This window comes from Lupinus angustifolius, chromosome LG14, assembly GCF_001865875.1.
Source record: "Lupinus angustifolius cultivar Tanjil chromosome LG14, LupAngTanjil_v1.0, whole genome shotgun sequence".
NCBI classification, from domain to species: domain Eukaryota; kingdom Viridiplantae; phylum Streptophyta; class Magnoliopsida; order Fabales; family Fabaceae; genus Lupinus; species Lupinus angustifolius.
In genome coordinates, this window is record NC_032022.1 from 15,719,947 (window position 1) to 15,743,296 (window position 23,350).

The 23,350-nt window shown below is 32.4% G+C and overlaps 3 protein-coding genes across 12 annotated transcripts; all 3 read right to left on the reverse strand.

Moving 5' to 3' along the window:
* Nucleotides 588–4,598, reverse strand: LOC109326033 (glucose-1-phosphate adenylyltransferase large subunit 1-like). Of its 3 annotated transcripts, none has more exons than XM_019558665.1 (14): nucleotides 4,282–4,598; nucleotides 4,099–4,227; nucleotides 3,622–3,795; nucleotides 3,358–3,450; nucleotides 3,157–3,240; nucleotides 3,005–3,060; nucleotides 2,752–2,845; nucleotides 2,455–2,640; nucleotides 2,263–2,343; nucleotides 1,778–1,864; nucleotides 1,558–1,662; nucleotides 1,333–1,439; nucleotides 1,135–1,195; nucleotides 588–1,023 (listed from the first exon to the last, which is right to left on the reverse strand). In XM_019558665.1, the coding sequence occupies exons 1-14, from the start codon at nucleotides 4,477–4,479 to the stop codon at nucleotides 922–924; spliced, it is 1,557 nt and encodes a 518-aa protein (XP_019414210.1). In that variant the 5' UTR covers nucleotides 4,480–4,598; the 3' UTR covers nucleotides 588–921. The 3 variants fall into 3 exon arrangements, with proteins under 3 accessions (XP_019414210.1, XP_019414212.1, XP_019414211.1); XM_019558667.1 differs by having other exon boundaries at nucleotides 4,099–4,215; nucleotides 4,282–4,597; XM_019558666.1 differs by having other exon boundaries at nucleotides 4,099–4,221; nucleotides 4,282–4,596.
* On the reverse strand, nucleotides 12,657–17,846 carry LOC109326926 (phosphatidylinositol/phosphatidylcholine transfer protein SFH6-like). Of its 6 annotated transcripts, none has more exons than XM_019559843.1 (15): nucleotides 17,825–17,846; nucleotides 16,391–16,691; nucleotides 16,057–16,156; nucleotides 15,648–15,914; nucleotides 15,466–15,543; nucleotides 15,249–15,350; nucleotides 15,085–15,134; nucleotides 14,899–14,998; nucleotides 14,706–14,798; nucleotides 14,489–14,602; nucleotides 14,256–14,391; nucleotides 13,816–14,162; nucleotides 13,342–13,416; nucleotides 13,129–13,227; nucleotides 12,657–12,941 (listed from the first exon to the last, which is right to left on the reverse strand). In XM_019559843.1, exons 1-14 carry the CDS (start codon nucleotides 17,829–17,831, stop codon nucleotides 13,207–13,209), a joined length of 1,791 nt encoding a protein of 596 aa, XP_019415388.1. In that variant the 5' UTR covers nucleotides 17,832–17,846; the 3' UTR covers nucleotides 12,657–12,941; nucleotides 13,129–13,206. The 6 variants fall into 6 exon arrangements, with proteins under 6 accessions (XP_019415388.1, XP_019415385.1, XP_019415384.1 ...); XM_019559840.1 differs by lacking the exon at nucleotides 17,825–17,846 and adding an exon at nucleotides 17,442–17,549 and having other exon boundaries at nucleotides 12,657–12,948; nucleotides 13,132–13,227; XM_019559839.1 differs by lacking the exon at nucleotides 17,825–17,846 and adding an exon at nucleotides 17,442–17,549.
* LOC109326927 (bifunctional nuclease 1-like) lies at nucleotides 18,795–21,869 on the reverse strand. 3 transcript variants are annotated; one of them, XM_019559845.1, is made up of 11 exons: nucleotides 21,831–21,869; nucleotides 21,405–21,664; nucleotides 20,873–21,043; nucleotides 20,625–20,674; nucleotides 20,426–20,482; nucleotides 20,245–20,310; nucleotides 20,050–20,124; nucleotides 19,832–19,950; nucleotides 19,567–19,658; nucleotides 19,152–19,206; nucleotides 18,795–18,998 (listed from the first exon to the last, which is right to left on the reverse strand). In XM_019559845.1, the coding sequence occupies exons 2-11, from the start codon at nucleotides 21,646–21,648 to the stop codon at nucleotides 18,983–18,985; spliced, it is 945 nt and encodes a 314-aa protein (XP_019415390.1). In that variant the 5' UTR covers nucleotides 21,649–21,664; nucleotides 21,831–21,869; the 3' UTR covers nucleotides 18,795–18,982. The 3 variants fall into 3 exon arrangements, with proteins under 3 accessions (XP_019415390.1, XP_019415391.1, XP_019415392.1); XM_019559846.1 differs by having other exon boundaries at nucleotides 21,405–21,654; nucleotides 21,771–21,850; XM_019559847.1 differs by lacking the exon at nucleotides 21,831–21,869 and adding an exon at nucleotides 21,765–21,826 and having other exon boundaries at nucleotides 21,405–21,657.

Consider the following 23,350-nt stretch of genomic DNA (forward strand, 5'->3'; position numbering starts at 1 on the left):
AACTGGAAATGTTCACATTGGAAGAGGATCATCAATTTGGTATGGATCTGTCTTGAGAGGTAATCCATCCTCTCTTCGTCAATTGGATAATGATAGAAATGGCAATCATGTTTGAACTTCACTTTATGAATAGGCCTAAGACTTCGGTGATACTGCATATAAATATCCTAAACGTATCGGATATATATCGTATCTGATGCCGGCTAATAAATTCAAATTATGAAGACCAAATCTCATTCTTAGGAAGGTGGTTCAATGAGCACATCCAAGATGCACAAAACATCCTTCACAAGCCGCGTCTATTTGCATAATTTGGGATTTCAACAAGAACTTTGGTTCAAACTCAACACCAAGGGACCGGTTTTTCGATACGGTCTACATGCAATATATTCATCTTTTCGTGATGGCTACGAGGTGGTCTTCGGTGAGAGTCCCTCAACTGATGCTTTGATTGCTCAAAGCTCTCAAAAGCTAAAGCGAATTCCGAAGATGTATGCCAGACTAAGAAATGTTGAGAAGTGGAATAATGCAAGAGAAAATAGAGACTCACATGCGGGTGCGGATGGCAGAAACTGATACCTGATACCTTCATGCAAGCCTTACGATGCAAAAATGCATATTATAAATTTATAACATAAGTTAGCAACTTTATAACCTCATGTGTAAGCATTGATTACTACAGATGAATTCTAATCATCCTAGAGGAATGGTTCGATTTCCGTTTCAGTGTAACAAGTGGCATGACCTATAAATCCTAGACTTAGAGATATAATTTTCATCAGCATATAGCAGCTGCTTGAAATAAGCCATAGCTATTACTTATTCAGAACCTAACGAGTTCTTATAAGGAAAGTAACTTCTAATATACAAACCAGCATTTCATCTAAGTGTATTTCGGCAAGGTGGTTATTCTGAAGTGCGTCATATAACTGTTCCATCTTTAATGGTAGCATTCTTCAGTGTAATCGTGATTCCCGACCTAATGTAGAATCCTTCATTAGGCCTGTCTGCTTCTTGAACGTCCTGCGAAGTCGATAAAATTAAATCAGCAGAGAAGTGCATATAACAAATACAACCAATAGTCAAGATCTTTTGCAGCAGTTTTTGAAATGAAGATAATGAGTTGGCACTTACATCAGTATTTGCAATAATCACATTTCTTCCGATCTTGGCATTCTTGTCGATGATACAATTCCTTAAAAAATGTTGGAGTATGAAATGAGGGGCACCATTTAATTTGATGTTAGGACATATAAATTTGTGAGCCACAGCTTGGACTGTTACTTATATTCTACGAGAATCCGAATAGCTATTTAAGAGAAATAATTGCACCTGATTTTGGTATTCTCCCCAACGCCAATTGGAACCTTCCCTTCGGCAAGCAGAGATGCAATTTCAGACTCAGTTTGATAGTAGTCAGCACCCATCATCATGGTATCCTGGATAGCAAAATCCAATGAAAGCATAAAAATATTACAATGGTCTTTCGGGTGGGCATCTAGAGCAAATCTGAAAGAATGAATAACTACAGAAAAGTACAAAATGCATCAAGTTTACCTTAAACTCCACACCAGACTCTAAGCGTGAGCGCACCCCGACAATAGAATGTTGAACGCTGCACTCCCTCAAGAAGCAACCGTGAGAAATAATTGCATCCACGATCTAATGAAAACCAATCATGTATTCATACAATAATATCAATAGTTTAGAAACCAACCAAGCAGTAGATTCAGCAAAAATTCCATAAAGTAGCTTGGTCAAAACATTGTAGTTATACCTTGCATTTTTCTACTTTAGTGGGTGGTAGAAATCTTGGTGAAGTGAAGAAAGGAGTCTTAGGATCGTAGAATTCAAATTTTGGTGGCTGCAAGTAATAACACATGATATCAGTAAATTTACTGCATTGTTCCTTATGAAAGAAAACATTGTCCATGGTAAAATTACTTTTCTAATTCCATTATCAAGTCCATGATTATAAGCAAAAATTTGGTTCTGTACAATTAAGTCTTCTAAACTGCGAAAGACTCCAAAATTCTGCATCAATAGATGATACTTTTCTGCATCTGTGAAGATTTTCATTTGTTTTAATATTGAATGATAACTCTCACTTTTGGACTTCACAGTAAACCAAGCACTGCCTTCTAGTTGAGCTTCTTAAAATGCAAATTCTCCCAAAATGGCTGAATACGAAGATAGTTACTAAGACTGACCGTTATAAATATGAGCCAATATTAGGAGGAATTACAGAATAGTTAAACAAACCTGTTCTGTTAAGGCCAGATTTGAATCAAAGAAGGACTTTATAGTTCCAATATCTTCCCAGTAGTCATTGAACAAATATGCCTGAGAATGCAAATAGAAGCAGAAAAGTAAGCCACTGCCAAAACTAAGAAGTTTATTTTCATTACTTCAAAGATTTCAATAACGAAAAGCAAAAAGAATATCCCCTCTCACCTGCACATTGTGGTCGCTCACAGCAGATGGGATAATTTCAGATCCGAAGTCATTGCACAAAGAACAGTTCGATCTTAGTAGGTTCAGCAGGGTCTCGGTTCGAAACACGTAGACGCCCATGGAAGCAATGTAAGGATGTTTGTTTGCATCTTCTGCCGATAATCCTAGGAGAGTGGTGTCAACATGCTGCAATTATTGAGGATACATTAGCTGAACAACAACTACAATAAATAGACTCCTAATTATTCACTAAAAATGGATGTAAGAAAGTTGATACTTGAAATATTATGAATATACCATGGCCTTAAGATCCGATCCCTTCGGTTTTTCTGCAAATTGTATAACCCGTCCTGTTCTATCAATTTTCATCAACCCAAAGTCTGATGCGCGGCTGCAAGACAGTTAACAACAACCAACAAATACAATTCAGTATATAACTAAATGAACACATTATTGTAAGCAAAAGATTTTCCTCTAGCAAATAAGGCAGCATGCCGTCATCGTAAGGAAAAAAGAAGCAAATCAAGCAGATTCTTCATGTAGATTATACCTGTCATCCATGGGTACACAAGAAACTGTGATATCAGCATTAGTGTCAATATGTCTCTGCAATGAAAGTCCCCACCAAAATCACTATTAGTTTAAGAAAACTATAAATGATGCTAAATACAACCTTCAATGAAAATTTCTTATCTTTTGTACCTGTACAAAATCCATGTAGTCCATTCGGTAAAGATGATCACCAGATAGGATCAATATATGCTCAACATTTTTGTTCTTAGCATCCTGCATGAAAATCCATACACTATTCACCTCTTTTTGTATTACAGTTGTAAATATAACACATTCACTCTACTCCAAATCAACTTGATATTATGCATGAAAAAAATACAAGTGTGTTACCTCAAAAACCCAAAAAAATTGCCTCACAGCATCAGCTGTTCCTTGGAACCATTTCTTCCCCGCTTCTCCGGGTGTTTGAGTAGCAGCCAAGACCTGTTTGCATGTAATTTATGCTTCACTATTGCAATCACCATGCTTTCATGTTTGATAATAAACTTATCTAGAAAGAAACATTTCATGAAAGATGATTAATCTTGTTTTCAAATATTACTAACAATGTTTCACCAAAAGAAAGTTATTACTAAACATAGAGTAATAAGTGACCTCTACAAAACCATCTCCAAAGTTGACACCATTTCCAAAATTGTAGGTTCGAGACAAGTGGCGATTGAGCGAAAAAGAGTTGAACTGAGTTAAAATGAATATTTTCTTGATGCCACTGTTGATGCAATTGCTCATTGGAATATCAATGAGTCTATAACACCCTCCTATTGGAACCTGCCAATTTTATTCATTCAAATTAAGAAACATAGCAATCATTAGAAAGCAAAGCTTACAAAAGTTAAGAAACAAATAAAAAAGAGTAAAGTCTAATTCCTTTCGGGTTTCGCAGTTGCCCCTCCAACAAGTGTCACTCATAGGAATCGAACTCTCAACCTTATCTAGTGAAGCCTTATACTACTAGACTAACTCTCGTTGGTTAATATATTAGATATATGACCACTCTATGAATATCTTATTCCTTGCTACACTATAATACAAGTACTAGTATCATGAAAATGAGAAAATGAAGATATATACCGCAGGTTTGGCTCTTCTGCTAGTGAGAGGAAAGAGACGAGTTCCAGCACCTCCACCTAATATAATAGAAGCTACACTTTTTGGGTCTGCTTTTGGAGTTTCATAACTTTCATATACCTGTTGCTGCAACTTATATCAAAATAATGAAAGCATCATAACATATATATATATAATATAATATACCTTTGAGTCTTGGTCAATCTCTGGTGTAAGAACAGCTTTGAAGTTTGTAGCAACATTGGTAGAATGTGTTTGTGAACAAGTATGAATCTTTAAGAATGTTCTTGTAGTTAAACTTCTGAGAGTAGTTTCACCCCAGAAACCATTTCCTATGTTTCTTCCATTTCCAATATTAAGGTGAATGGAAGTGCTACTCATCATGACACAAGAGAAAAGTGAGGTTGAGACACTGAATCTTTTTGTATAAGTGAAAAGGTAACCCACTTTTATAAAATCCCAACCTTTTTCAGTTTAGTATTATAATAATAATAAGGTAAACACTGTTGCATGTGTCGACAATGTGAAATTAAAAATGTAAAACTATACAACCGCTAAATACATATTCAATATATCATGAATGTTAACTTCAATATAAGTATATCTTGTATTGAAAAAATAAGTTCATGACATGCTCAAGAATTAAATACATTATGATTTTAACATTTCTCTTAATATATTACATTGAAAATTATATATCATTATACTACATTCTCTTACTGGTAATAAGATGACACATATCACAAAGATATACTTTATTTATTAATAATTAGCTTATAAATGAGATATGTTATTTTTTGATGGGTAGGAGGATTGATAAGAAATATAAATGGCAAAGCTGCAAAAAGAAAAAAGATTCTTAAAAGAGCACACGGTTTGAAATGAAATCACGAGAAACTTCTCTCTCTCTCCTCTGTCACCGACTCACCATTTGCTACACATTTCTATGAATAGCTTATTACTTATTATTCACTTCTTTGAATGCCTTTCTTATTACGCCCCTTCCAGAACTAAACTATTACTCTTCTTCATTTTTTGTAATAAATCAGGCTTAAATAGTATATTTGTTAAGCTTTCACTTTTTAGTGGTGTACTCATGCTCATTGCTTATCATGTATATGATTCTTTCCGACAAATATAGTTTACAAGAATTAAATATTTGATTTTCTAGTCATTATAAAGATTTAATTAAGTCTTATATCACTAGAACAACATTTTGTTAGTAATTATATGACTACAATATATGAGGATCAAAATCACTTGGAAAACAAATAAGGAGAACGTGTTAAATTTGTAATTAAGCAAATATGTTAAAGACATAACACACTTGTAAATGAACAGAATGCATGCATGTATCATTATTAAAAGGGATAAAAATAAAAGAATCATGTGCGGTCTGTGATAAACGTGAGTAGCACATTTTTGTACATGCTATGTTGTTGTCATATTCGAGTGATAGATATTTAAGGGGTTGATGGCATTTTATTATGATGACTATGACATAGCTTCCTCCACTCTTGAATGAGCCAGTGACTCACCTAGTACACAGACATGAGAGTTATAAGTTCATAGCACATAGAGTGATACAAATTATGGACAGCACCTCAGACAAATACCACAACCAACGGTTTGTAGTTTTTCTTGTGCAAAGATTAAATTTTGCTTGTATGTTAAATACTTAAGTCTACTACTATTTTTCCATTTGTTATGAAGGTAAAAATTCCCCATAATCATCACGATTCTACTATTCGAACTATCAATCTATATATTAATTTTTATTCATAGTATAAAATACAAGAATTATACAGTTTTCTTTTTCAGTGAGTCTAGGATGCTAATCAATTTGATTCATGAGCATGGCTATTTTAGTTTTCAGTCCAAGAAATGATAAACCATTATTTTAATTCCTCTCATCAATATTTTTGTAAAAAAATGTTAAATATATGCATTTTGATTTAATATTTGTATTCAATTGTTCTGGTGGTGAGATGACATATCAATGGTTGAGAATGTTAAGCCGAGCCAAATCCGGGCTTGAACCAACCGAAATTTGTACTTGCAAAGAGACTCGAACAATCAAGTCAATTATATCAATAAGAGTAGAGAGTAGGGTTAGAGAGAAGTAATTGGGTTATAACTTTGCCTAACTCATAAAAGGGTACCTGTTATGGGGCCTTCTGTAGACCTTTGGGCTAGGAGCCCAGTGGCCCAATTTGGGAGTTTTGGGCCTTGGATGGGTTGTCATGTCCTGAGATCACAGCAAATGGGTTAGTTGGCATAGTGCGTGTTGGAATAAGGATCACTTGTCTCAAACTCTATCTCATTTTCTATCTTAAACTTATTATAATTTGCCACATGAATAAAAGAAAAATTCTAAAAACAAAAAGTCACATTTTGATAAGTTTGGAACATGAAATGAGATATGGTTCGAAACAGGTGATCCCAGTCCGTGCATGTTGATGGCAACAGAGTAATAATTGATGAAAACAATCAGGGATGGAAGGGGAAAAAGGAAAAGAGAAAGCTTGAGAGCTTTAAAATACACTTGTGATATAACTCTTAAGTCTTTTATTTCTCTTTATTCCCCTTAAAAATTCAACTCCCAAGGATCAGCACACCATAAGGATTCATACAGATGACACAAAGTTGAGTGTAATGAAGACCTTCACATTATCCACACAAAATGACTACTTTATCCATATTATGACTTTATTTTACTAGTGAGATAATATATTTGAAATGTTAATTTAGAATTTAAAAAAATAGAAACAAATAAACAATAAATAAAATAAATAAAAACTGAATTTCCCTACCATTAATATAATACAAACCATACAACAAAATCTTTCCAAATCGAAGATCACGTATAAAACAAATTAAATTGTCTAGGACTTTAGCGTTAAATGCAAAGAAAACGATGTAGCAAGTAGGAATGCGATGTTTTTCTTTTATCCAAGATTAATTAATATCATGAATCAATGTTTCATGGGTTTCATGCATAAATGTTTTCGTCATCTCGTGAGTTATTGGTTGAGGATGTTAGAAAATGTTCTTCTGCCATGATCCTTCTCTCTTTTTCTTCTCTTTCTCTACTTTTTTTTCGAGAATTCATGCAAACCCAATGCTTCAATTGGATGGTTTCACATTTCTGATGAAAGGGCTTTTACTTTTTAGCCTTTTTAGTTTTTGCTTTCCATGACTTCAGTAATTACGTACTCCCCCGTTTATACTTTTTTTTTTCCTTAAAAAATAACTAAGTTAAATATTTGTCTTGAACTACATATCATTTTAGTGTACTAAAAATGTAATTACCTTTTATCCTTCTTATCTTATCATGTTATTTATTATCTCGATCAAGTATTTGCGTCTTAAAGTTTATTTGTGAATTAAGTTTTAAAGAGAAAATTAAAAGTTATAAAACCCTAAAATATATTGTTGTGAACTCCAAAGTCTTTATTTTCCCTCCATTATACTCTAAAAACCAAGTCATAAACACACTCTTAGTGGTTTATTAGTTTTTTTTACGTACCAAATATATTTTCTACTCCATTCGAATCTAGAATAAAAAATCAAGAACACAAAAGAAGGATTCTTTTAGTTGTTTACATTGGTTACAAAAATTCATAGGTTTTTATAATTTAATCATATCATTTTTTAATGTAAATTTATTATTTATGAGTAAATTAAAATATGTGCTTGAGCACACATTAGAAAAATATATTAGAATGTATGAAACTATCTTAAAATATCTTATAAAAAATATCTAAAAGATATTTGAATATTAAAATAATATCATGTTATATCTTACATTGATTATAGTATCTTAGAAGATCTTTTAGAATTGAGATCATTTTATTTTATGATTTGTTTTCTAATCTAATTAGGAGTCTAACATTAGTATAAACATATTTTAATATTATGTCTTTTAAATAGAATCTAGTATTAGGAGTCTAAATTTATAAAGAGTTATTTAATACTTAAGAAGATAACTTCTTAAATTATCTTTGTATATACTAATAATTTAATAATTAAAAATAGTAATATAATTCCTCGAATTGGAATTCACCTAATATTAATCAATTCTGTGTGGATTATTTATAGAATTGATATGTTATACCACCTTCATTCTTATTTAATTGTGTTATTGGGAAAAATAAATGTGTTTCTATTTACCAATCTCTTAGAAAATCAATACAACTTTAATAATTTTTTTACAACTTACTCAAACCTAATTAATAAGAGAAATAATAAGTCAAAATAAACAACTACACTTACTATTAAAAAAAGATAAAGACAAAGTAATAAAACATTACATAAATTTAATATTATTAATAAGTATAATTAAATATATAATCTATTAAATATATATAATTATAAATATAATTAATAATTTGTAGACTTTTGTTGAGAACGATATTTGTTGAGAGAATAATCATACGACCCAAAAAATATTAGTTTTTTTATTAATACTGTTAATAACAAGGGGTACCTTTGATTAAAAAATGAATGAAAAATCATAAGTATAGTATATATTTAAGTGTTAACAAGGGTATCCTTACTATATAGCGTGCATATAATATTTTGTTATGATATTTGTTATAACGTTTATTAAAAAAAAGAATAATATGATTATTTTGATTTAATTAAACTCATATTCCATTAGAATTTCTAAAATATTTTTGTGATGTAAAATTGTGACATTGTATATCAAATTTGTTTCATTCTCTTTAAACAATATATTGTCATTCATAATAGGAATAAGAAACACTATCCATAGTTAGATACCTTATTAAATTAAATTAAGAATGTACTTGGTCACCCCATTCACAAACAAATCTGTTGAATATATTTGTGCAAAAAAAAAAGGAAGTTATCATTACCTAAAAACGGTGAATTAAGTAAAAGTAAAATATTAAATTTGTTAAGAAAGGTTAATAAAAGATGAATTTAACATGTATACATTGATATGAATGTTGTTAGTTTATGGATAAAAGTAAACAATAATTAAATATCAACGAAAAATACAATAATAATATATAAAACTCATATATTGTTAGTATATATATTTTTTCACTTATCATTAAATTTCAAACAAATGTAATACAAATAGTAACATGTTGATAATACATCGATTTTAAAAGAAATTATGAGACTTTTTAGCAAACACATTACTTGTCTGATAAGCTTAACGACAATAACCTTATGCAGTTCTCTCTATAAATAAACCAATTCCTTCTTTCACTTTCACTTCCACTTCAACCATTCTCCTTCATCCTTCAATGGCTTCCATTAACAACGCTAATCAAATAACCAACACTGTTCAAACCTTTCCATTGAAGCAAAAAACGCTTGAAATCATTATGTTCTTTTTCAACTTCTTTGCCATTCTCTGGTTTTCTTCACATTCTTCTTTGTTTCCCATTACGGTCCAAGCATTCTGGTTTTCCTATAATAAACTCATGTTTATATTCAACAACTCTTTCTATACGTTTCTTCTCTTAAACGCAATTTTACTATCTCTTTATGCATTCTCCGATACTCAAAACGGTGCCGTATCATCGGTATCGAATTATTCCAACGACTTCTACGACGAGTATCTGAATCTTAGCGACTATAGCTTTAAGATCATGGAGAATGAACCAGTCACGTGTTCGGATCAAGTTGGAGAGTTCTGTTCGACAGTTATGGATGAAAAAACTGTCACCACAGCGGTTACTGAAACGACAACTACCACCACCACCGTGAGGATTCAATCGGAGAGTGTTGAACGGCGGAGAATGGTGGCGGAGTTCAAGAGATACAACTCAAATTTTCGCAAGAGATCATGCCACGTGGAACGGTTGAGTAAGGAGGATTTTAATCGTGCGGTTGAGGATTTCATTGCTAAGCAGAAAAGAATCCTATGGGAAGAGCAGAGAGAAACAGAGAAAACAAAGTATTTAATTCAGTGAAAAATATGAAAAAAGAGTTAGAAGTGGTTTCAATACCAAATATTAGAAGAATTTAAAATCTATCTACGGTATAGTTTTTTACACCAACAGTGTAGAAAATTATTATGTCAATGTATATATATTAAATTCATATCGGAACTAAATGTGTTTAGACTTTAGAGAAAGATAATATAGTTTTAGTTGATTTGTGTATAGTTATTGATTCTACTATTTCTGAGGGGTTGAATTCAATGGAACACACCTTGTTTTAATTTCTATTAGTCTTATTTATATATACTATTTTGTGTATGTTTGATTTGGATGTTATCTACACATACTTGAAGATTCTATATAAGAAAATGGACCTTATTTTCTTTTCCAATCATAACTCACAACTATCTATTGCAAAAAGTTATATTAAAAGAGCATAATGCAATTGCAATAAAAAGGTGCTTGAAAATTCTAAAACGATTTGAAACAAAATGCTTGAATAAAAAGATCAATCATAAGCTGACATTCTTCACAATCTGTCATATTGGGCAGGGTGGACTGCCTTATATAAAAAGATCAATCACATTAGTCCCATCCTTTTTTATTGGTAGCTACTTGATTGGTGCAAGGAGAATATTCACATTTCCACACACACGTATGTATATATATATATAATCATTTTCGATCTACAAGTGGTTGATACTTGATCTAGTAGCGTAAGGTATCACGGGATCCCAAATATCGTATTAAGCCAAAGGAAGAATGAATCTCTCAATTAACGGAGAGACATATACTTGATTTACATATTTTTTATGACAAAAATGTTATTTCATTATATACAAAAGGATAAAATGTCTTATCATATTCAATTCCCGTGACCAACACTTATTGAAAGGTAATAAATTAGTTTCATAGTGAAGGGATCCTTGGTTATAAAAAAAATCAAATTTCTAGGATTGTAATCTTCTCACTGAAAACTCAATTGGGATGCTTTAGTAGTCTAATACTAGATGAAAATGGCAAGGTTTTTCACTTTTATTAGATTAACATAATCAGGTTTAGAAGAACATGTATTATGCTCTTATTACAGCATAAAATGTATCCTGCCATTAGTTTCCAATTCCTATTTTTATATTGTCCTTCTCCTTGTGATTTTGGTCTAGTGCTTCAAGGGACCATTTAAAGAGAAAAGAAAGATATATATATAAATAAATAAATAAATAAATAAATAAATAAATAAATAAATAAATAATGAAAGAGAAGTAGTTTATGCAATGGTGGTTGGAATTGGATTAACCAAATAATGTACCATTAGAGCTACTGAGGTGCTCTATTATGCAGTATTAGTATATGACTTTCTACTTTCTTTATAATGAGGTGGCTAACAACTAGCGGAAAAGGATTACATGTCCCCAACCGTGTTTCATTCTTTATCCCAAACTTATCACATTTTGCCATATAAAAAAAAAAAATTAAAAACAAAAAATAATAAAAAGTCAATTTTGATTGGGTTGAGACATAGTTCGGGAAAAGTAATCTCAGGCCACAAACTAGCTACCATTATCCACAAGCATAAGCAAAGTACACATCATAAGAGAAAAATATTAGTGTCTTGTTTTTTTATATAGAAAGATTGTCTTGTTTATTACCACCCAACATTTCTTGTCTGTCCCCAATGAATAGACCAATAATACAAATAAGCCAACAAATAAACATTCTCTAAATCAATCATTTTGATTGGTGAGCCTCTCCTACTATGCCATACTTCAAAATTTGATTCTTCTTCTATGAAAAAAAAAACAAAATAATTGACTTGCCTTTTGCTATATATAAAACATTAGAACATATGCTAACTCTTTTATGAGAACCATCTATGCAGCCATTAAAATTGTCCTCATGCTTAAGTTTCAGAACTTTGGATGTTAGAGTGAACTTAGCTTCAAAGAACAGTAAACCTGTAAATTGTAATTGTAATAATATAATAGTCAAATAATCTAAGTGTATGTTACAATTCTGGACTGAATTCGCTTTAGCTATAATCTCTTCACACATTATAGCTGCTGTGCTTTCTTGAATTACAAGTTCTGTTTTCTATTTCAGACGAACCCTGTCACAGTCACTGACTCCTCACTAATTCATTGCAGTTATAAAAGAAAGTGACAAACCTTTTTTTGTTTCACACATGTATCATCGCATTAGTGACAATCACGTCCAAGTCCCGAGAACATTTACATGTATGTGAGGCCAACTCTCTCAGCAGGTATTTTTACCATCCACAAGACTCAAACCTGAAACCTTGCTTAAGAATAACTAAACTAATCCAAAAACTTATAAACTAAGAGTGTGTTATTTACTATTATGTCCAACATGTGTCATCTTTAAACTAATCCAAAACCTCCATTTGAGTTTGGGGACTAAACATTGATTAAAGTAAATAATAACTTTTTCAATCATCAAAACTTTGTTTTCAATTAATATTCCTATCATACGACCCTTAGAAAACCAATTGTTACTTCATTTTTTGCTCTTGCCACTAATTTAATAATTACCAATTTAAAAGTCGTTTTAATTAATACTATCTAAACAATATTCATTCACATCAAAATCATTTTAATAATAAAGCATCCCAACACAAATAAATTATAATTCCATTTTTAACAAAATCAAGTTTGCAAAACATTACTCATACACAAAATTGCAAATACATGCCTAACTTCTGGATGAATTGGACTAGAAGAGGAAACTAAATTTGAGTGAACCCAAGAGGTATGAGTTCTTTTTTCCTCATTAGGAACAAGTTTCCATAAAAGGGGTTATCCAGAAACTGGAATATCCATACTTGTTCACATGAAATTTCCACTTCACTTTTTCAAGTATGTTATTAACATCTCAATGAAGACACAAGACCAATGTGTAGAGGCAGGACATAAAGGGATGTGGATCACCTGTCTCTAACAGTGTGTCATTTCATTCTCTGTCTCACGCCAATCATATATTAACACGTGGATAAAATAAAAAATTTAAAATCAAAAAGTAATAAAACGGAGCAATCTAATTGACTTGAGACATGAAGTGAGATACTGTTTGTAACAAGTGATCTCCATCCTACAGAAATAAAGAATTGGCATATTGCAATTTCATTAATTATTACACACATCAAATAGTCCTGCCATGTAAGTATCTCTTCACTTCACCAGCAAACCTTTCTCTGCTAAAAAATGAAACAGGTTGACACACTCTTAGGAGTTCCCCCATGTAGAATGGTCACTAGCATGTGATTTTTTCTTAAAAATAAAATAAGCAAGAATTAAATATCTTCACTAACCTTGCATTTGCTTTTTTTGTGTCTGTCTATATATGCCATAAGTTCTTCTTGTCTTATTAATGTTTCGTATAAAGCCTGTTCAGGAAGTGGAACATGATAGTTTATAAATATACAATACAAAAATAGGTTGCTACCAAAATCAGAAAAAACAGCAAAGTTTATTGAACAATCTACCACACAATATAAACCAAAGTTTCATATAAAGCCTGACCCAAAACCTTACGATTTTACGTCTACGGGTCAGAGAGAGATCATCTGTCTCGAATGGTGTCTCATTCCCTAACCCGAGATAATCAAAATGCTACTTTTTGTTTTTAAAAAATTTCTTTTATTCATATGGCAATGTGTAATTGGCCCAGATAAGGAATGAAACACCATAATCCTGTCCCAATGAGTCTTACTTCAACTTATCATTTATTCAAAGTGAGACTTCTTAAACCCACATATTTACACACTTGAAATCCCAACAATTACCTTCTTTGTAGCAATCAGCTCTACCTCCAATGCATCCATGCGACAAACTGCATCATTCAGTAGTTCCTCTTTCTCATGTGGCATCATAGTAGGTTTTAACTGTAGTATGTCAACTTTGTCTTCTAGCTCACCAATGCGTTTTAAGGCAGATTGGAGGTATTCCTCCTTTGGTATTGAATCAATACTCATGCTACGTATTCTTTTGGTGACACAAAATGCTATGGTACGAGCAGAAGTCAAAAGGGCAAGAAAGAAGGCCACTATAACAGCCCAGATATATGCATAGTAGTTGCCATCAGGAAATAGTTTTCTTGGATGCCAAAGAAGGTCACTCAATAGGAATTTTTCTGCAATGAATATCAAAGGATTGCTTACATACTTTCCTCGGATGCCAAGAAATCTTAGTAATTGACTCCATTTAGATGCAACAAATATCTAACCTGTTGGGCCAGATGGGTTTTGAGATGATTCTTGCTTCCTTTTCGATCCAGAATCGACAGTCTTGTCAACCATAGGGACACATTCATCACACTCAGACGAACCACCGGCATGCCCACCAGTGCCAACCAATTTTGCCTGGTTAAATATCAAAGATGTGTTTAATTCATTGCAACATCATTGTTATAATTATTATTTTTTCGGTAACCTCAGGAACAATATCATGGTAACTTACTTCTTCATGAAGAGGAGTCAATGTAGAGCTTATATAAGTCCCACTTGCTTTGGGAGAAGTGATATCATCAACTTCTGATCCAGATTCCACATTTAATGTATCACTAGCTTTTATCTGTTCTCTCAAAAACAAAAAAACAAAAGGAAGTTCTGATTATTAATATAAAATCTCAAAGTTCTCATTGATGCAGTGTCTGAGATGGTATTAGAAACTTCACCGCTGGATAAGATGTTTTTCCACCACCAATCACCCTCCTCTTAGAAGCTCTTACTGTTTGTGTAGAAAATTGCACTTCACTACTAAGAACCATCTGCATGCCACAACTGTTCTAGTTGAGTCACAGTAAGATGCAAAACAGAATCGAGAACTAGTGAATAAAGAGTCTGATAATTAAATGATAAGCATGAAACCTTTAAAATGGTTGGATCTTGCCATGGCCCTTTATCAGAAATCATACAACCACCCTGGTCTACACAAGTACAACTACCACCTAGAAATTCTGGCAGCTCACTGAAGATATTACTAAGTCAGGACTTCGAAAAAACAATCAACATTGGCCGAGAATTAACAACGATAATAGAATTGAAGGTAGTTACCTCTCATCTATAATTTCAAGTAATTTACTCTGAAACTTGTTTCCAAGAACCTAAAGAAACATTCAAGTATCAGTTATTCATGTACCTATAGTAGAAGCTAAATACTTGAATGAAATCCTGTAAAATCTAAAACATAAACAGTAACTCAAATACTAAACAAATACATGAATCTTTGAAGTAGTTTTTGGATCAAGAAATGTTTTCACTGTGTTCCAGAGCAACTTAAAACCAGGACCAGCATTGACGATAAACATTCGGCTGAGTGTCTGCACAGTATCATTCACAGGTTACAACTTAGAAGCGCTGAATGAAAAATAAGAAAGTATAGAAGCCGTGAAAGAATTGGAACTTCCAAAAAAGGTGAAAATTAAATATACGTACTTCAGGATAGTAATCACTATCAATCTTCTGCAGCCGGATGATGAGTTCCCGTGCAGACTTGGTAAGGTTTTTGAAACCCTGGAAAGCAAAAGGCAGCATAGAATTGTGAACTCTTGTGTTAACTAAATTAAGGTTAGAATATGCTTGAGAAACTTCAATTGACATTTAGACCGGTAACATACCACGCCTTGGACATCTAAAATGGTTGTACTTGAATCTATATGTCTCTTTGCAGCTATAGAGCAAGCTGGAAACTTAACAGCAAATGTTTTCTCAAAACTCTGCACATGGTATCTCAAATATCTTTCCATGGTAGTTACTTGCATAAGCTTATTAGGATCAACTTTGCCTAGCCTCTCAATATAAATAGGCCTTCCTTCCTTATCTAAACCATGGTGACCTTGTGGATAGTACTGCAGGACTTCAGATAGCTCCATGAATTCAAAATCCTGCAGAGTGGATACAAGAGGAGTGTACTATGAACTCCATACGGGAGAAACTTCAAAGTGCTACAGATTATGAAATAATACACGATGGACTAAGGAAGAAAATAAAATAAAAGTTCGGTATATTACTGAATCAGAGGCTCACCTCTAAAATAGTATCTGTACCATGTTCTTTCCTCCACTGGATCATGTTGGCCCACATGTGCTTCGCTTTCTCGACATCAAACTTCCTTGCTTTCAAGAATCTACAATAACATTAGTTAACTTAGTTTTAAACTGTACTTTAAGATGAAGAAACCATATCCATTTGTTATTCTCCAGTGTAAGAAGTGTGACATCAAGGAATATGAAAAGAGATGATGCATGTAAAAGTAAAAATGAATGTCAAAGCAAAATATTATCATTTTATATGATTTTATACTCATAATAAAAATAATATATGCTGAAAGCCTGAAATGTAAGGAGTAAGGGTTTGTAACCTTAATAACATATGATAGTCGTCATGTCTTGGAGGCAGCAAGTTATCTAACATAAGTGCCTGTCGAAATGCATCCACTGCTTGAAGCTCCTCAACATCTCGAATGTCCTCAATGGAGAGCGAATTACTCAAACTACCACTTTTTCTGCTTCTTTTCTTATTAAGAGAGTGCCTGAATTTGGTGGATGCATTCATTGCTTTCTTTTTAAGACTCCCAATTCTTGTGCACTTCTCATCCTCCAAGTTCCCAAAGTCCGATTTCTGCTCTCTTCTTTCGTTGTGGCCTGAGAACTCTTCAAAACCTAATACATAAAGTTTCAAAATATGTCAATCAGATACATCATTACTTGCAAAACAATGCTTTTGAAGTAGTGTGCAGAAAACTATTGCAGAATCATCATTCTATTCAAGAACTGTAGATTAGGAACAAGTCAGAATTAAAAGCAAATGCAGAATCTATGTTAAGCTAACAACCAAATTATGTGTGGATTACACAACTAGCTGAAAGCTGAAAACTAGCAAATTGAATGTTTAGGACTGTTGTTACCGTAGCTTGCAACATTTCTAAATCAAGGACAGATAAACAAGTTGATTGAATTGTAAATGTTTGATAAAATTATCTAATAAACTAGCTCATAAGTTAAACAACTTAATAGCTTCTAGCTCATAAGCCATAAGCTATTAGGATTGACTTATCAAATCATAATTTATAAAAACCCATACTAACCAAACAAGTCTAATACCTTACTTTTTTTTGTCAAGTAAGTTCATTTACTATCTTATAATATTCTCACGGTCTGTTTACGAGTTGAATTTTAAAGGGAAAGAAAGAAAAGGCTTCAGAACCATGAAATAACATGTGAAATGACTCGGATGTTTTTCTCTTTCCTTCATTCCCCTCCAGAAACCAACTATCATACGGAAGATTCCAAAGATACACTAAGAATTCAGGTGTAGAAGTTTCAAATAATAATAATAAAAATAAAAAGTAGAGTGATACAATCCCATGAAAAAAGCAAAGAAACTGGAATAAAGGATGAGTGGTTACTCACAAGGGAGGGAAGACATGTCAACAGTGGTAAGCTAAGGAAGCATCAAATCCAGAAATATAAGATACATAACATTTTATTCATTTATGTTAAAACACATTTGGTGTCCCACCGTTTGTGTCATTCTATATACTCGTTATTGGTCAGAAAAAATACTTAATAATTAAATTTTAATTTAAATATATTTTTTCTGACCAATCACAAGCTCATAACACATAGAACGGCACAAACAGGAGGACAGCAGATGTGTAGTCGGCATAACATTGGTAGATGAAGATATTTTGTGATAGAAAGAAAGGTCGAGGGTGCAAGAATTGAATGGAGATAGTGACAACGTTATCTTTATTCTATTCTGTGATTACTGATTTAACTTGGCGGGAATATACCGTCCATGAATAGTTGTAGCTGCTTTTGGTCCCGCACCCTTCTTCTTCAATTTTCAACTTGCTTCTGAATGCAAGAACTTAATTAAGCTTATATAAGGTTACATTTATTCTCCTACATATATTAGCTGTATGAATTTGTGTACTCACCTCTCATAATTTTATCTTATCATTTAAACAGTTGCGTAAGTGTTTAAAAAGCTTATCAAAATTTGAACCAAAAAAGAAAAGCTTATCAAAATATCTTATACTCCATCCAATGAAAATGGTAAACAGGTGGAAAAGTTAAAATGAATAAATAATATATTTAATGCTTATAATTACACTAAATGATTTATCTTCAAAAAAATATTACAAGATTTACTCTGTTTCTATATAATTGTAACCGATGCAAATTAAGTGAAGAACTATTTTTTGTCTTGTGAGAATAATTTGCTTGATTGTAGTTAGTCATTGAACTTTTATCGAGCTGAAGAATTTTAAAAATGCAAGTAACTTAACTCTCGGAAACATCAATCATAAAGATGATTGTGAAGCCTTCTATTTTCTTTTATTCCCTTCAAAACTTAACCCACAAACAGACCCGATTCTTTGAAAGGACGGGGTCCTTAGTTTTATAAAAGTTGTCCATCCTGTTAAACCCTACCACTTTGAAGTTTGAACATTACTTCTCAGCATATTTACAAGTGAACCAGTCTAACATGGTGGGAAACTAAAGCATATTAATTAGAACTAACAACCAAATAATGACTTAAATATTCTTCAGTCCCCATATTATGCAGATAAAAGGCTTTCCCTACATGCAAGTGTCCCTAAAAATAAGGAAGCAGACACAAGGGGGAAGAGGAAACAATTATTTAATCAGCTTTTTATTCAATCATCTCAAATTACTTTTGAAACATTAAAACTCAACACAACATGCTGCGTCCCATTGATGAACCAAATACATTAAGTCATTAACAGTTCATGAGGATTAAAACAAGTAGCAGAAAACAAAGTTCTTATGATGCATTAGCAATAATGTTTACATATATATACAAATATTCACAAACATATTAGGCTGTATATATAGGCGGAAGTAGAGACATGTCTAGTTGTCAACTATCTGCTCTACCAATTCCATTGACATTCTAATGTTGGATTGGTCATTGGATATACAATTTACACTGTCCAGGATCTGAAAACAAAACAAATTTGTAAACTTGATATATAGTTGTCCAAGAGAAGAAGGAAAAAGAGGTAAAAAGTTTGGAGTAAATGACTCAGATGTAGATATCTTATGACAGAGCACTGGGCGTTGTCGATTTGTCATATGAAATAAGCTTCATACCTGTTATTCACCTTTTTCCCAGCTCTAAATTGATTAAGTTTGTCCCTCCATAAAGCTGGAGTAGCATCGGAAACATGAGATGTACAAGTACTAGCATTAGAGGAAGTAAAATGTATAATGTAGTCAATGAGAAATGTAATTTAAGTGACCTTATCTACTACAGGTTTCTTATAAGATATAACTGTTAATGCTAGGACATATGCGTTCACATTAACAATTCATTTTTATTTCAAATGATGAACCGGATAAATTTGTTAAAGATGATAATGGAAAATTATAAGTTCACTGCTACAACTGTTAAGGGTGATAAGATCAGACTAGTGCTGCAAACTAGGGCCAAATCGATGGAGAAAGGAGATGACATATCCCAAAATAAAAAGTCAATCAAATAAATAGTTAGACCTAATATAATTACCAGCATCTTGATAGCGCTCTTCAACAACAGCTTTCAACATCTTGTGCAAAAGATTGAACTCCTTTGTTTCAGTACAAGGCTTACCACTTGGCCTGCAATTTTCACTTTTAGTTGATACTTATCTTTCACAATGGAAAAAAAATGCTTGCAATGAGACAGATTCAAAGACTTCTTTGTTTTTGAAAAAATAATTCCCAAAAACAGAAAGTACACATACTACAATTAAGTCATATTGCCGTATAATGTATCTACTCCACAAACCTACCGGTCCATTTCAGTAATTAATGGGCCATCTGAACCAGGCGAATTTGTTAACAGTCTGCCTGATTCAATTGCTCGCATTCCATCACTGTGTGCCAAGTACTTGTTGACTTGTATTGGAACCTACAACATTGGTGGAACAGTTATATGAGACTTGGCTAATAAGAGAATGTAGCATGCTGCAGGCCATGATGCATTTATGTAATAGAATTTAAAGACTACCTTGCATCTCACTGCAATGTTGATAGCATCTGAAGGTCGAAGGTCAAAACTCATAAATTCTGCCTCATTTCCAACCTATATCAAATATAAGTCATACTGTTATACAACACCTTTGAGGTAAATGATACTATGTCTTAATTCTTAATTTTTTTCATTGAGGGTGAGAAGGAGGAAGAGTGCAAAGTTAGTAAATGCCTTGGAAAGGTATAACTCAGCAAAATAAGCCTCCTGAACTCTCTTAGTGACTCTAACAACTCTGACCTGCATAAGCAAGAAAGTACATTATTTGATTATTAATATCATCATGTGGGCTGCAGAAAAGAGCACAATACAACTGCGGTCGTAAGTGAGAGCATAAATATAAACAGAACCATACTTCATATCCCATTTTGTCAACCATCTCCTTCACTACTTGATATAATGTAGGTCTAGCCTGACGCAGCAACCAAATAATTAGTACCCATGCATGAGGATATGCTACACAAAAACAGATGGTTGACTAATAATACCTTAAAGAATTATCAGGGTACACTTGAGGGTAATACAATTGAATTTAATTGAGAAAGAAGACATACTATTTGAACATTGCGTACTGCTGCCATTAGTAAGACGCTTGGCATCTCCACTGCAAACCAAGACGTAGTGATGTACCACAAATTTAAAATTGGAATAATATATATAACAACAACTAAGCCTTTATCCCACTAGATGGGGTTGGCTAAAATTGGAGAGAGATATAATTATGAAAATCAAATAAAAGACTAAAGAAGCAAGTTTATATGATACAATACTGTACTATGCATGTAGGGAATAAGAGACATACAAACAATAATAGGGAGAAGTAGACCAGTTCCATCTTCCATCTTTAAGACAATAGCAGGATGAGGTGCATAATCTGGAAGAATTCCACCATGAGGGTTGTTATGAATGCACCTTAACTGTCTACCATCCCTCATCTTCATCATGAAACCATCTGCTCCACTCTTCACCTCAACTACACAATACAACAAAAATCACACCACATATCTATTTAATAAGTAGCAAGGCTTCTTGCCCAATCAAGAAACAATTCGATAACACTCTATTTCCGAGTTAGATTTTGGAGGGGAATGAAGAAAAAATGGAAGGGTTGAAAGTCATGACACACACTTGTGAAATCACTCTGAAGTCTTCCATTTCCTTTCTTTCCCCTCCAAAATTTCACTCGCAGACGGACACTGACACTCCTTTTCGTGAGGAAAATGGAAGATATATTTTAATATTTTAAATTAAGGGATTTATATAATGATAATCTATTCCTCTATTCTTTATTGAATCAAAAATTGATAGCAGTATAGCTAATGAAGTGAACATACCAGCTTCAACAACACTAGAGTTAACATAATCATCATCTTTTTCATTAAAATTTTGAGGCATACTTCCACTACCGTTTGAGGATGAGTTGAAACTGCAATGTACAGTGTTGCACTTTCTTGTGCTTAAATTAGGTTTAGCTTTGGAAGGAGCAATTCCCAAAAATTGAGTTCTAATACACGTAGCGTTCATTGATCCAATCATAGGAGGAACACTGCATAACCCTACTACTTTCAAACAACCCATTCTCAAATCCTACAACACAAATTTACAAACATTTTTATTTACCAAATTGACCAATCTATCAAATTAGTAATTAATAGTAATAATATGAACGGATTAGTTGAAAATCGAAATCGCACCTTGAAGATTATTCAATCACCGATGTGCTTGTGATTTCACCAACTGAGGAATTCAATAGGGGCACTTTAATTTATTTATAACTTATTATTATTATTAAGATAGTATGAGTGATGAGTGAAGAGATGTGCTGGAATTGTCCGAATGAATGATGATGGGAAAAGATAAAAGATTATAGTTTCGCATTGTAAGAAATATATTTAAATCAGATGAAACTATACATAATAACCAAGAGATCAAGATTCGACTTCTAAAGCAACATTTGTTAGAAGTTACATATGGGATTAGTCTTTATCCAAAAAAGGTGAGAGAGAAACATAAAAATTGAATAAAGATTTAATGGAGAAACAAATACTTAATTCTTATAACAAAAATTTAGATGAAAGTATAAAACATGGCATTAATTAGTAGCAGATAATGTATATGGAAATAACTCTTATACCCCCTTGTATTTTTCGTAATGGAAAAGTATTGTTTAGTGGGTTTGATGATTGTGTACTACTCTACAAAAGTGATTGAATAATTATTCTCTCCTTCTCCCTTTATGACTGCGCTATTTGATTTCACACCATTTTTATGTTTTCCATTCTTAACAGACAACATAAGAATATCCACAACTTACGCTAATTAATCAAACCAGGGCCCAATCATGAATTTCATAATTTTGATGAAATTCACAGCATGCTTATTTTGCTAAATTTAAGTAATTATCACCATAACCACTAGGCTATTTAGTACGAGTAAAAGGGTATCTCCGTCTTTTCATTTTCATCATGGCCTCAGCCACCCGAGAAAAACTTGTATGAAGACACATGCCACGTCATATTTAAAGACAAATGTATTTATATTTTTTGCTGTTATCATTTAGGATTAAATTTTAATTGGAATTAAATTCTTATGTGTTGGCAATGTTTTATTGATTATCTCTATATACATATGTCCCCACACAAGTCTTTCTCCGGTCACCCTGACATGGATCAAGATCTACCCATTAATGCCACGTGCACAAAACATATGCTCCACTATATGGATAAGGTTTTGTTTTGTCTTCACCATTATTGCAAGCATCTAAATAATAATAAAAATAATATAGCATGAGATATGGTGAACAACTCAATTCAGGATTTAATTTAGGGATATATTTTGAACAACATATTTCTGATAGCTTATATTATCATCACACTATTTAATGTACGGCAATGATATAATGGGTAAACATGAAGAAATAAACTAGTGCGTCTTGGTTTCTTAATTATAGATACATTTTCCCACTAAAATGGATAAGTTAAAAAAATTACAATTTTGATTGCCCACAAATTATTGATTATTATATAGAGAAAAAAATGTATGAAATTGAGTGAAGAATATTATAATGTTTGTGATGTAAATTAGGGGGCGACCTATGATTTATGGAGGCTTCATAGCATAGTTTAGTTTATTTTATTTGCATTGTTATTAATAAATGAGAATTTAATTCTCATGTAGTCTTAGGATTTATGTTTATTTTTCATTCAAGTATTTTAGTATTTAATTTGATATATTTTGGGGATTGGGAAATTATTTATTTCCTTGTAATTTGGCATAGTAG

What these genes read in the sequence shown, in the direction of transcription:
- LOC109326033 (XM_019558665.1), bottom strand. Translation starts at nt 4,479, where the DNA reads ATGATGAGTAGCACTTCCATTCACCTTAATATTGGAAATGGAAGAAAC. An exon ending in AGATTGACCAAGACTCAAAG is followed by an intron (nt 4,228 to 4,281) that starts GTATATTATATT and finishes TTTTGATATAAG; the next exon opens with TTGCAGCAACAGGTATATGA. An exon ending in ACTACATGGATTTTGTACAG is followed by an intron (nt 3,061 to 3,156) that starts GTACAAAAGATA and finishes CTTTCATTGCAG; the next exon opens with AGACATATTGACACTAATGC.
- LOC109326926 (XM_019559840.1), bottom strand. An exon ending in GTACAGATACTATTTTAGAG is followed by an intron (nt 15,915 to 16,056) that starts GTGAGCCTCTGA and finishes TCCACTCTGCAG; the next exon opens with GATTTTGAATTCATGGAGCT. An exon ending in AAGATCCAACCATTTTAAAG is followed by an intron (nt 14,799 to 14,898) that starts GTTTCATGCTTA and finishes TGTGGCATGCAG; the next exon opens with ATGGTTCTTAGTAGTGAAGT.
- LOC109326927 (XM_019559845.1), bottom strand. Translation starts at nt 21,648, where the DNA reads ATGGGTTGTTTGAAAGTAGTAGGGTTATGCAGTGTTCCTCCTATGATT. An exon ending in CAGTACGCAATGTTCAAATA is followed by an intron (nt 20,483 to 20,624) that starts GTATGTCTTCTT and finishes TTGCTGCGTCAG; the next exon opens with GCTAGACCTACATTATATCA. An exon ending in TTAATTACTGAAATGGACCG is followed by an intron (nt 19,659 to 19,831) that starts GTAGGTTTGTGG and finishes TGAAAATTGCAG; the next exon opens with GCCAAGTGGTAAGCCTTGTA.